The 14,040-nt window shown below is 47.2% G+C and overlaps 1 protein-coding gene across 1 annotated transcript; it reads left to right on the top strand.

Moving 5' to 3' along the window:
• The first annotated feature begins 247 nt into the window (after window positions 1–247).
• On the top strand, window positions 248–13,993 carry LOC115109659 (suppressor of tumorigenicity 7 protein homolog). The gene is made up of 12 exons (XM_029634858.2): window positions 248–1,488; window positions 2,895–3,054; window positions 3,899–3,953; window positions 4,968–5,083; window positions 5,439–5,514; window positions 5,936–6,090; window positions 6,274–6,371; window positions 6,934–7,048; window positions 7,471–7,543; window positions 7,964–8,066; window positions 9,794–9,944; window positions 13,242–13,993. Exons 1-12 carry the CDS (start codon window positions 1,366–1,368, stop codon window positions 13,421–13,423), a joined length of 1,407 nt encoding a protein of 468 aa, XP_029490718.2. The 5' UTR covers window positions 248–1,365; the 3' UTR covers window positions 13,424–13,993.
• Window positions 13,994–14,040: the final 47 nt, after the last annotated feature.

The following is a 14,040-nucleotide window of genomic DNA, read 5'->3' as shown; positions in this document are numbered from 1 at the left end:
GGCTTCTTCTGTATACCACCAATACCCTGTCACATCAACTGATTGGCTCAAACGCATTAAGAAGGAAAGAAATTCCACAAATGAACTTACGAAAGCACACCTGTTAATTGAAATGCATTCCAGTTGACTACCTCATGAAGCTGGTTGAGAGAATGCCAAGAGTGAGCAAAGCTGTCATCAAGGCAAAGGGTGGCTACTTTGAAGAATCTCAAATATTTTGGTTACTACATGATTCCATGATTACTACATTATATCATAGTTTTGATGTCTTCACTATTATTCTACAATGTGGAAAAAATTCAAAATAAAGAAAACACTTGAATAAGTAGGTGTGTCTAAACGTTTGACTGGTACTGTATGTAGGCTTAAACCCTATTTTACCTGCTCTGAGGTGTTGTTATGCTCATCATCGGTTGAGACACAGCAAACTCTTGAATACAAGGTGGGTGTCGTGTTTTGACTGATAAATGTACTAAAATGTGAATAAAGCTACAATATCAACTTTAAAATGTTACCACAAAGATGGTTGGAGGTCCACACATGAGTGAGAATAGTGATTTGAGTGAGAATATCCATTGTTATAAGTTAAACTGTCAATCTTCCATAGGAAATCTAATGAAATCATAGAAATATAGATAATAGAATAGACGGCGGGGGGATCGATGGACATCTTACTGGTAGTAATTGGAAGTTAGTTTCATTAAATGTTAATGGTATACCAGCTAAATTGCAGGGGTCTGAAGGGATAGGTCCATTCTATGAATTCTCTTTCTATGATTGAAATGAAACACACCCTGTATTCAAGAGTTATGCGGTGTCTCAACTGATGATGGGAATAACACAAATATATCAGATGTCAAATAGGGTCTAAGCTACAACATTTGTGAAAATTAGAAAAATCGGAATTCATACGTTTAGATAATTGACGGTTAAACAACAAATAAATACATATTTTAAACATTTTTTCAATAAATCCTTGAATAGCAAGACAACCCTGTTTGTAAGCTTTCAAATGAAATCAAACTCAACTGTTTCTCTTTTTCAGGGATTAAGATGTGGACGTTTCGTTGTAGGGCAGGGTATGCGAGATGGGTCAACTTTGAGCACCAACATTTCCTAAATGTTTTGGCATTCAGGTCCGAGAGGTCGCTTTCCGACCTCTTCCACCAAATGTGTGAAAGGTTTCTTTCAAATCAAAAGGTGTGCAGTCTGAAAATGATTGAAATCAGATGGAACGACCCTACCGTACCATAGCTAGCTGGAATATAGCCTAATATAATGGTAATAAAAGGGATGTATGCTACAATATAGCTTTGTTAAATTCTTATCGGAAATGTGTTTTTGCCTCTCTCTTTTTTTACAGAAATGCTAACAATGTTTGTGTTTTTCTGTGTCTCCTCTATAGTAAGCATGTTTCTGAACACCCTAACCCCCAAGTTCTACGTGGCTTTGACGGGGACCTCCTCCTTGATATCTGGACTCATACTGGTAAGTTGATAATATTATGCCATTTAGCACGTTTATCCAAAGCGACTTACATACGTACATACATTTTATTATATGATAATCTATGCTATTTAGCAGACCATTTTATCCAAAGCAACTGACTGACACTTAAATATTATGTGAAGCCAGTGGGAATTGATCCCACAACACTGGTGTTGCTATCGCCGTGCTCTTGCCACCTGAGCCACACAGGATCACCAAGTTGAGCCCTCATTTGTCTAGTACAGTGATTGAACTGTGCTGCAGTGGTCTTCCTTACAAGGAGAAGAAAAAGAGAAGAGCTACAAGCTAGCGAACCCCCTACCTCTCTCCGTAGACTGGCCAGTTTATTTAGCCGCCTGGCAACGACGACAGGTCTCACAGGCCTCTTAATGTGTCCTATGAATAATTACAGCGGAGAAGAAATTCTGTGTACTGGGCTCGGCTGTGATGTGTTGCAATACAGATGCATATCAGTTATATGAATTACAGTCAGTGGAGACTGGAGAGGTTTAGATAATTGAGTGGTCACTTTAGGACAGTACGTTACTCCATCGCCAGCTCTAGACGTAGCCTAGATACGAAAGCGATACCGTTGGTGTTTATGGATTAAGACCATTAAAACCATTAAGGTCGAGGAGTGTGTGCGTGTTTGCGGACACGGAGTCTGAGTTGCATGTCGGGGGCATCTTGTCTTGATTAGGGCATGCTGAAACAGAAGTATCTGATGTGTTGATTGCCTGTGTGCAACCTCTGTATAAATGTGTATCGGACGTGCAATTTGTCTCATAACTTCAGTATTTAGACCTCTAACTTCCAAACATTATGCTATGTTAGTTTGGGTTATGTTGTACTTAAAGCGGCATACCAAAATAAGACACTATTACAACGTCTCAGTCGTATGAAGTAGCCCAAATGGTATTGGACTGAATCGACACGGCCCTAAAGACGGATTGAAATATTTTTTTAAACCTTTTTTTAAATGTATTTAACTAGGCAAGTCAATTAAGAACACATTCTCATTTACAATGACGTCCTACCAAGAGTCAAAAGGCAATCCTGTTGGGGCGGGGGATTACAAATGTAGGACCAAGAGACAGGTCTCTCTCGACATAGTAACACAACACAACGACAACACATTGTAGCAGCACAACATGGTAGCAGCACAAGCATGGTACAAACCATGTTAGCCACAGACAACAGCACGAAGGGCAAAAAGGAAGAGACAACAAAAGATCAGGTGACGCAGACACAAGTGTCAGTAAGTGTGTCCATGATTGAGTCTTTGAATGTAGAGATGGAGATAAAAACTGAATAGAACACATACATATGAGTATCATATTGTTTCTCTATGGCTCTAACCCTGCTGAATCATCCCTGAACGAACTGCCTCCCGTCTGTCCCATCAGATATTTGAGTGGTGGTACTTCAGGAAGTACGGTACTTCCTTCATCGAGCAGGTGTCAGTGAGCCACCTGCGCCCTCTGCTGGGCGGCGTGGACAACAGCTCCCCAACCAACTCCAACAGCAGTAACGGCGACGCAGACTCCAACCGACAGAGTGTGTCCGGTAAGACTCTGAGATTTACTAGATAGGTAGAGCATTCGCTAGATATAAACAATTATTTACTGGAGAGATATATATGTAAATGCTCCATCTAGTGTTTATGCTAGAGCAGTGGTTTCCAGCCCGGATTACTAAACCCACTGAAGGGTACCTGGCCTATCCACAGGGGGTACTTGGAAGAGATTATAGGCCTACTGGTAAAATGCACACGAGGGGGTACTTCAGGGGTACTCTGGGCAGAGCAGAATTCAGTTGGTGGTACAGTAACTGACAAAAGGGTTGGGAACCACTGTGCTCGAGCGTTTACTACAGCCAGAAGTATAGAGACGCAACCCAGCTCACTTAGTAGAGGTACCAGATAGAGCATTTACCATAGAAGTCTTCTTTGTTTTGCCCACACACTTGATTAGAGGCATGTAGGCCTACGACAGCCAAATAGAGCGTTCAGTACCATAGAGAGCCATATTGTTCGTTCCCACACCAATAGGAAATCCAATGCGTGTGTGTTTTTTGTTGGGTTAAATGGATTATCTGGGCCGTGTTGAATCAACACGGCACGATTGGAGAAATGGCTTTATAATTATTTGCTGTTGTAATCCCTCTGTCTGGTAAAGGAGAGTGATTTTAAGATGACAACTGGCTAGTGGTGTTTTATTTGTGGATTTGGGACGCAGTCTGGTAGTACGGACCTAAGGTTTATAGACTCTATGAGATGGTCTTACTGTAAGCTACTTTAGTGTAGGAATATCATGATGTACACTTGATGCCTAGCTTGCTCAGAGGTACACTTAGGACTCTACTTTGTCTGACACACCCAAACAATGTCTTTCTCCTTTTGTTCCCCCAGAATGTAAAGTATGGCGAAATCCACTGAATTTATTTAGAGGGGCGGAGTATAACCGGTGAGTCACATGATCCCTCACCCTTTCTGGCTCTCTCCTCCCTCACTCTCCATTTTGTTTTCTTCTCATCCCCCTCACTCCCTCAATAACTCCTGATTCTCTGTCTCTCTCTGTCTCTCCCTGTCTCTCTCTGTCGCTCTCTGTCTCTGCTCTCTCTCTCTCTCCCTGTCTCTCTCTATCGCTCTCTCTCTCTCTGTCTCTGTCTCTCTCTGTCGCTCTCTCTCTCTCTGTCTCTGTCTCTCCCTGTCGCTCTCTCTCTCTCTGTCTCTGTCTCTCCCTGTCTCTCTCTGTCGCTCCCTGTCTCTCTCTGTCGCTCTCTCTCTCTCTCTCTCTGTCTCTGTCGCTCTCTCTCTCTCTGTCTCTGTCTGTCTCTCTCTGTCGCTCTCTCTCTCTCTCTCTCTCTCCCTGTCTCTCTCTGTCGCTCTCTCTCTGTCTGTCTCTGTCGCTCTCTCTCTCTCTGTCGCTCTCTCTCTCTCTGTCTCTGTCTCTCCCTGTCTCTCTCTCTCTCTCTCTCTCTCTGTCTCTGTCTCTCCCTGTCTCTCTCTGTCGCTCTCTCTCTCTGTCTCTCTCTGTCTCTGTCGCTCACTCTCTCTCTCTCTGTCTCTGTCTCTGTCTGTCGCTCTCTCTAGCTCTCAACCTCTGATCTGTTGTTTTCTTCACTCTTTTCCAACCTGTTTTCTGTTCTTCCCTCATTCCCTCTCTCTGTTTCTCTGCCCTGCTATGTGTTCCCGCTCTCTCTCCCTGGAGAATTGGTAGCAATGGCTGGGGCTGATATGCTGTCCCATGGTGTCAGCTTTAATGCCAACAGGTTGAGAGAATCCCTGCCTCACCAGGAGCCCACACTCATAAATTAGATCAGTGCTGCCTCGTGACTCCTCATCAGCTTTTTCCACCTCTCTTTTCTCTTTCGCTCTTCTCATCTGTCTTCTCTTCAACCTACCTCTCTCTTTCTCTCTCACGCCCCCTAGACTTAAAAAAAAAAAACTTAACTGTGTGTGTGCGCGCGCCCTCCAGGTATACGTGGGTGACGGGCCGAGAGCCACTCACGTACTACGACATGAATCTCTCGGCACAAGACCACCAGACCTTCTTCACATGTGACTCGGACCACCTCCGGCCAGCTGACGCCAGTAAGGAACACAGAGACACACGCACGCACGCACACACACATTCACACACACACATTCACACACGCACACACATTCACACACGCGCACACATTCACACACACACACACACATTCACACACACACACACACATTCACACACACACATTCACACACGCGCACACATTCACACACGCGTACACACATTCACACACACGCGCACACACATTCACACATGCGCAGACATACATACACACACACACACACACACACAGTCAATCTCACCCCATCTCCAGGAAGCTTTGATTCATGTTCACAAGTGTTGTCATCGTGACCTCTCTGACCTCAATAACACAAACTAACGTGTTTGTGTCTTCAGTAATGCAGAAAGCGTGGAGAGAGAGGAACCCACAGGCACGCATCTCTGCCGCACACGAAGCCCTTGAACTAGAGGAGTGAGTAGTGCTTATTTCACCTACAGCGCTATCATGCCGTGTAACGTGGTTGGCCTCAGTTCACTCATGCGTGTAAATAATCCCATTATTTCTCCACGAGGACTCTTCATTAATAAATCATTCGTAAATATAATTTCACCTCAATTGACTGAAGTGAAGTGGAATCAACCACATCTCTGCTGTATACAACCCGAATGAAAAGTGTAAGATGCACACATAAAATACTGTTTGTAGCTAATATAGTAGGTTATTGGCCTACCTCTGACTTGTGCAAACAGCAGATTTGCACATTACTATCTTCTTTTATTATATTTTTGCTTAGTGCAGGTACTTGGTCTCCCCCTGTTGTATCCTCCAGCTATGCCATCTTCTGCTGTGTCATTTCCCCCCCCTCCCCAAATTCTCTCTCTGTTCCTCTCAGCTGTGCGACAGCGTACATCCTGCTGGCAGAGGAGGAGGCAACCACCATCGTAGAGGCAGAGAAGCTCTTCAAACAGGCCGTGAAGGCAGGAGAAGGTTGCTACAGACGCAGCCAACAGCTTCAACACCACGGAGCGCAGTATGAGGCACAGCACAGTGAGTAGAGTACATACACACACGCAGTCGGGACATACGCACCCGCACTCAAACGCTTACATATACGCAAATAAATGCATTTGTGGGTGCGCACTGACGGATTCGTCTGAATGTGCATGTGTCTGTAAACATGTGTCCGTGTGTCTGTTACACCAGCTAAAATAACTTTGCTGTGTCTCTCAGGAAGGGACACCAATGTTCTGGTATACATTAAGAGGAGACTGGCCATGTGCTCTAGAAAGCTGGGACGAACCAGAGAAGCTGTCAAAATGATGAGAGACGTAAGTACAGTATACGCCAAGCTGCCAGGGTGTTACAGGTGAATCCTAGTTTCCACTTTAGTTTGAATGTTCAGTTAGTCCAAGGGGGGGGGACTGACTAAGTGAAAATTGTACTTGAGTGACAGTTAGGATTTGCCCCGTTTTTATATGCCACGATACATTTTCAATGGTGATATTCTCTGAAATTCATTCAATTGGGGGTATTTGATAAGGACATGTATCAGTAAATGTAAAAAAAAAATTTTTTAAATCTAATAGTCTATCTGAGATGGTAGAATTTATGTAGACCTGATGGGGGCCTGTGGATGGGGAGGGTTTGAGGTAGCCTGATCCCAGATCTGTTCGTGCTGTCACATGCCATCCCTTATGGTCATTGTCATGCCAATTCTGCCATGACAGTAAAAAGGGGATGACGACAAGGCAGCACAAACAGATCTGGGACCAGGCTAGGTCTGAGGCTGTGTGGGACTGGGCGGGGGTGAACTAAAACTCATGTTGTTGACTGTGTTGTGTTTCACTGCCTGTCCGGTATTACATGTAACAACAGTTGTATGTTTTCCAGTTAATGAAGGAGTTCCCTCTCCTCAGTATGTTCAATATCCATGAGAACCTGCTGGAGTCGCTGCTAGAGCTACAGAACTACGCAGACGTACAGGCCGTACTAGCCAAGTACGACGGTAGGACACACACACACTGGCGCGCGCACACACATACACACAGTGAGTGAAAAGAGTCCACGTTAATCGTTGCTTATTGGTGACGCTCGAATGCTTCTATAACAGACATCTATGCAGCGCTAACAATGTCACTTGTGGTTGTATTTCTGTGGATTAGACGACCTGCCGCAAGGGGAAGTTTGTATGACGGACATTAGATAACAAAAGTCATAAAATGCAAATAATTCGATAGATGAATACTTCAAACCGTTATGACTTGAAGTAAAGTGAGACTGTATTGTAGTAAAATCCTGACACCTTGTAAACCCTTCTGTGTCTTATCCCAACTGTCCTATTTTCCCCTGTCTACTGTCATTTCATTGTGTGTAATTGTTATTTTTCCTCCACTTAACACTGTTCATGTCTGCTTTGTCTCCTCGCAGATATTAGTTTACCCAAATCTGCAACAATATGCTACACAGCAGCTTTGCTCAAAGCCAGGGCGGTATCGGACAAGTGAGTATCCTTTTACGACTGTTAAATTGGCACCAAGCGGAGTACCTGGATTAGTTTTTAAAAGTTAGCCTGGGGCTATTTGTGCGGCACAGAGAGAATGGTATTGAGTGATTTGCATTTTGAAATGGGTTAGGGGTCATTTTATTTTAAAATAGTTGTGTGTTGTGAAAACACTTTTTTCTTAGCCCTTATGCCTGCCGGCACGCACACGTTGACATTTACATTTAAGTCATTTAGCAGACGCTCTTATCCAGAGCGACTTACAAATTGGTGCGTTCACCTTAAGACATCTTCATACACTCAATAATCCACATTCTCACACACACTGATCCCCCACCCACCCACACACACACACACTGATCCCCCACCCACCCACACACACACACCCATCTTTGAGAGTGTCCTTTCTTCCCCATGCAGGTTTTCTCCAGAGGCAGCGTCGAGGCGAGGGTTGAGTACAGCAGAGATGAATGCTGTAGAAGCCATACACAGAGCTGTGGAGTTCAACCCACACGTCCCCAAAGTAAAGCACAACAATGGAGCTACGCACTTAACACTGCTAGTAGCATTATTGCTACTGTACCTCTACACACGGAACACAAAAATATAAACGCAACGTGTAAAGTGTTGGTCCCGTGTGTCATGAGCTGAAATAAAAGATCCCAGAAATGTTCCATTCTCTCACACACAGCTTATTTCTCTCAAATTCTGTGCATACATGTGTTTACATCCCTGTTAGTGAGCGTTTCTCCTTTGCCAAGATGATCCATCCACCTGACAGGTGTGGCATATCAAGAAGCTGATTAAACAGCGTGATCATTACACAGGTGCACGTCGGACTGGGGACAATAAAAGGCCACTCTAAAATGTGCAGTTTTGTCACAAGATACAATGCCACAGATGTCGCAAGTTTTGAGGGAGTGTGCAATTGGCATGCTGACTGCAGGAATGTCCACCAGAGCTGTTGCCAGAGAATGTAATGTTAATTTCTCCACCATAAGCCACCTCCAAAATCGTTTTAGAGAATTTGGTAGTACGTCCAGCCGGCCTCACAACCTCAGACCACGTGTAACCACACCAGCCCAGGACCTCCTCAACCACAGACCCTGTGTAACCACGCCAGCCCAGGACCTCCACATCCACAGACCCTGTGTAACCACACCAGCCCAGGACCTCCTCAACCACAGACCCCGTGTAACCACGCCAGCCCAGGACCTCCACATCCACAGACCCTGTGTAACCACACCAGCCCAGGACCTCCTCAACCACAGACCCTGTGTAACCACAGCAGCCCAGGACCTCCACATCCACAGACCCTGTGTAACCACAGCAGCCCAGGACCTCCACATCCACAGACCCTGTGTAACCACAGCAGCCCAGGACCTCCACATCCACAGACCCTGTGTAACCACAGCAGCCCAGGACCTCCACATCCACAGACCCTGTGTAACCACAGCAGCCCAGGACCTCCACATCCACAGACCCTGTGTAACCACAGCAGCCCAGGACCTCCACATCCACAGACCCTGTGTAACCACAGCAGCCCAGGACCTCCACATCCACAGACCCTGTGTAACCACAGCAGCCCAGGACCTCCACATCCACAGACCCTGTGTAACCACAGCAGCCCAGGACCTCCACATCCACAGACCAGGTGTAACCACAGCAGCCCAGGACATCCACAGACCAGGTGTAACCACAGCAGCCCAGGACCTCCACATCCACAGACCAGGTGTAACCACAGCAGCCCAGGACCTCCACATCCACAGACCAGGTGTAACCACAGCAGCCCAGGACCTCCACATCCAGCTTCTTCACCTGCAGGATCATCTGAGACCAGCCACCCAGACAGCTGATGAAAATGAGGAGTATTTCTGTCTGTAAAAAAAAAGGGGGAAAAAAGCCTTTTTGTTGGGAGAAACTGATTCTGATTGGCTGGACCCAGCTCCCAAGTGGGTGGGCCTATGCCCTCCCAGGCCCACCCAGCCATTTGAAATCCATAGATTAGGGCCTAATTAATTCATTTCAATTTTTCCTTGCATTTATATTTCTGTTTGGTGTACTACTACTATTACAACTACTGTGCTTCTGATGGTGCTACTTAAATGAAATGCTGATTGATGTTCTCCAGGTTGTAAGATAACTGGTATAACTTTGCATTAAAAAGTATGTATGTTTATGTTGTTGTTCATTTTCTATTGTCCCTGCTGACTCTCGCTGTGCCTCCCCCCTCTCGCCTTCTCTCCACAGTACCTGTTAGAAATGAAAAGTTTAATACTGCCCCCAGAGCACATTCTGAAGCGAGGGGACAGTGAGGCCATAGCCTACGCCTTCTTTCACCTGCAGCACTGGAAGAGGGTGGAGGGGGCCCTTAACCTGCTCCACTGTACTTGGGAGGGCAGTGAGTAACACACACACACACACCATCCCCTTTACATTATATGCCATAACAGCTTGTTGTATTTACATTTAAGTCATTTAGCAGACGCTCTTATCCAGAGCGACTTACAAATTGGTGCGTTCACCTTAAGACATCCAGTGGAACAGCCACTTTACAATAGTGCATCTAAATCTTTTAAGGGGGGTGAGAAGGATTACTTTATCCTATCCTAGGTATTCCTGAAAGAGGTGGGGTTTCAGGTGTCTCCGGAAGGTGGTGATTGACTCCGCTGTCCTGGCGTCGTGAGGGAGTTTGTTCCACCATTGGGGGGCCAGAGCAGCGAACAGTTTTGACTGGGATGCGCAGGAACTGTACTTCCTCAGTGGTAGGGAGGCGAGCAGGCCAGAGGTGGATGAACGCAGTGCCCTTGTTTGGGTGTAGGGCCTGATCAGAGCCTGGAGGTACTGAGGTGCCGTTCCCCTCACAGCTCCGTAGGCAAGCACCATGGTCTTGTAGCGGATGCGAGCTTCAACTGGAAGCCAGTGGAGAGAGCGGAGGAGCGGGGTGACGTGAGAGAACTTGGGAAGGTTGAACACCAGACGGGCTGCGGCGTTCTGGATGAGTTGTAGGGGTTTAATGGCACAGGCAGGGAGCCCAGCCAACAGCGAGTTGCAGTAATCCAGACGGGGAGATGACAAGTGCCTGGATTAGGACCTGCGCCGCTTCCTGTGTGAGGCAGGGTTGTACTCTGCGGATGTTGTAGAGCATGAACCTACAAGAACGGGCCACCGCCTTGATGTTAGTTGAGAACGACAGGGTGTTGTCCAGGATCACGCCAAGGTTCTTAGCGCTCTGGGAGGAGGACACAATGGAGTTGTCAACCGTGATGGCGAGATCATGGAATGGGCAGTCCTTCCCGGGAGGAAGAGCAGCTCCGTCTTGCCGAGGTTCAGCTTGAGGTGGTGATCCATCATCCACACTGATATGTCTGCCAGACATGCAGAGATGCGATTCGCCACCTGGTCATCAGAAGGGGGAAAGGAGAAGATTAATTGTGTGTCGTCTGCATAGCAATGATAGGAGAGACCATGTGAGGTTATGACAGAGCCAAGTGACTTGGTGTATAGCGAGAATAGGAGAGGGCCTAGAACAGAGCCCTGGGGACGCCAGTGGTGAGAGCGCGTGGTGAGAGACAGATTCTCGCCACGCCACCTGGTAGGAGCGACCTGTCAGGTAGGACGCAATCCAAGCGTGGGCCGCGCCGGAGATGCCCAACTCGGAGAGGGTGGAGAGGAGGATCTGATGGTTCACAGTATCGAAGGCAGCCGATAGGTCTAGAAGGATGAGAGCAGAGGAGAGAGTTAGCTTTAGCAGTGCGGAGGGCCTCCGTGATACAGAGAAGAGCAGTCTCAGTTGAATGACTAGTCTTGAAACCTGACTGATTTGGATCAAGAAGGTCATTCTGAGAGAGATAGCGGGAGAGCTGGCCAAGGACGGCACGTTCAAGAGTTTTGGAGAGAAAAGAAAGAAGGGATACTGGTCTGTAGTTGTTGACATCGGAGGGATCGAGTGTAGGTTTTTTCAGAAGGGGTGCAACTCTCGCTCTTGAAGACAGAAGGGACGTAGCCAGCGGTCAGGGATGAGTTGATGAGCGAGGTGAGGTAAGGGAGAAGGTCTCCGGAAATGGTCTGGAGAAGAGAGGAGGGAATAGGGTCAAGCGGGCAGGTTGTTGGGCGGCCGGCCGTCACAAGACGCGAGATTTCATCTGAGAGAGAGGGGAGAAAGAGGTCAGAGCACAGGGTAGGGCAGTGTGAGCAGAACCAGCGGTGTCGTTTGACTTAGCAAACGAGGATCGGATGTCGTCGACCTTCTTTTCAAAATGGTTGACGAAGTCATCTGCAGAGAGGAGGAGGGGGAGGGGAGGAGGATTCAGGAGGGAGGAGAAGGTGGCAAAGAGCTTCCTAGGGTTAGAGGCAGATGCTTGGAATTTAGAGTGGTAGAAAGTGGCTTTAGCAGCAGAGACAGAAGAGGAAAATGTAGAGAGGAGGGAGTGAAAGGATGCCAGGTCCGCAGGGAGGCGAGTTTTCCTCCATTTCCGCTCGGCTGCCCGGAGCCCTGTTCTGTGAGCTCGCAATGAGTCGTCGAGCCACGGAGCAGGAGGGGAGGACCGAGCCGGCCTGGAGGATAGGGGACATAGAGAATCAAGGGATGCAGAAAGGGAGGAGAGGAGGGTTGAGGAGGCAGAATCAGGAGATAGGTTGGAGAAGGTTTGAGCAGAGGGAAGAGATGATAGGATGGAAGAGGAGAGAGTAGCGGGGGGAGAGAGAGCGAAGATTGGGACGGCGCGATACCATCCGAGTAGGGGCAGTGTGGGAAGTGTTGGATGAGAGCAAGAGGGAAAAGGATACAAGGTAGTGGTCGGAGACTTGGAGGAGTTGCAATGAGGTTAGTGGAAGAACAGCATCTAGTAAAGATGAGGTCGAGCGTATTGCCTGCCTTGTGAGTAGAGGGGAAGGTGAGAGGGTGAGGTCAAAGAGGAGAGGAGTGGAAAGAAGGAGGCAGAGAGGAATGAGTCAAAGGTAGACGTGGGGAGGTTAAAGTCGCCCAGAACTGTGAGAGGTGAGCCGTCCTCAGGAAAGGAGCTTATCAAGGCATCAAGCTCATTGATGAACTCTCCGAGGGAACCTGGAGGGCGATAAATGATAAGGATGTTAAGCTTGAAAGGGCTGGTAACTGTGACAGCATGCAATTCAAAGGAGGCGATAGACAGATGGGTAAGGGGAGAAAGAGAGAATGACCACTTGGGAGAGATGAGGATCCCGGTGCCACCACCCCGCTGACCAGAAGCTCTCGGGGTGTGCGAGAACACGTGGGCGGACGAAGAGAGAGCAGTAGGAGTAGCAGTGTTATCTGTGGTGATCCATGTTTCCGTCAGTGCCAAGAAGTCGAGGGACTGGAGGGAGGCATAGGCTGAGATGAACTCTGCCTTGTTGGCCGCAGATCGGCAGTTCCAGAGGCTACCGGAGACCTGGAACTCCACGTGGGTCGTGCGCGCTGGGACCACCAGATTAGAGTGGCCGCGAGTGTTTCACATTTTGCCTTTACTCCGTAATATGCACATATACACACACACACACAAACATACACATTTCGAAGGCAGCGATTACAATAAAACATTTTAAAAGTTTTTTCTCATGGTACTCCATTTTGATGCATAACCAGACCCCCCCCCCCCACCCCCACCCACTTCTTGGCTCAACACAAACATTTGTACATGACTGTACCTATTCTGAATGCTTTGTCTTCTGTCCTCCCCAGCTTTTAGAATGATCCCCTACCCTCTGGAGAAAGGCCACCTCTTCTACCCATACCCCATCTGCACCGAGACCGCAGACAGAGAGCTGCTACCAAGTAAGAGACGCTCTGGATTCAAGTTTGTGTGTGTATGTATGTATGCATGTAGGTATGTATGGACTGAGTGTACAAAACATGAATATTAAGTTGCACCCCTCCCCTTTTGCCCTCAGCACAGCCTCAATTCGTTGGGGCATGGACTCTACAAGGTGTAAAAAGCGTTCCACAGGGATGCTGGCCCATGTTGGCTTCCCGCACTTTTGTCAGGTTGGCTGGATGTCCTTTAGGTGGTGGACCATTCTTGATTCACATAGGAACCTGCTGGGTTTTTCACGCTCAACATCGTTGCAGTTCTTGACACACACAAACCGGTGCGCCTGGCACTTACTACCATACCCGGTTCAAATGCACTTAAATATTTTCTTTACAATTCCCCTTCTGAATGGCACACATATGCAATCCATGTCTCAATTGTCTCAAGGCTTAAAAATTCTTATTTTCCCTGTCTCCTCATCGACACTGATTTGAAGTGGATTTAACAAGTGACATCAATAAGGGATCATAGCTTTCACCTGGATTCACCTGGTCATTCTATGTCATGGAAAGATCAGGTGTTCCTAATGTTTTATACACTCAGTGTATGTGTGTGTACAGTGTGTTGAGTGAGTTGTTGTGTGTGGGGTGTACTCTTGGGTTAACATTCTCTGTCACTGCAACTGATTTCAGTCATATGGATGACGCATGAGGTTTGTGGGGGATTATT

This window comes from Oncorhynchus nerka, linkage group LG25 (genome assembly GCF_034236695.1).
Source record: "Oncorhynchus nerka isolate Pitt River linkage group LG25, Oner_Uvic_2.0, whole genome shotgun sequence".
Classification (NCBI taxonomy): Eukaryota; Metazoa; Chordata; class Actinopteri; order Salmoniformes; family Salmonidae; genus Oncorhynchus; species Oncorhynchus nerka.
This window is presented reverse-complemented; position numbering and strand designations above follow the sequence as displayed.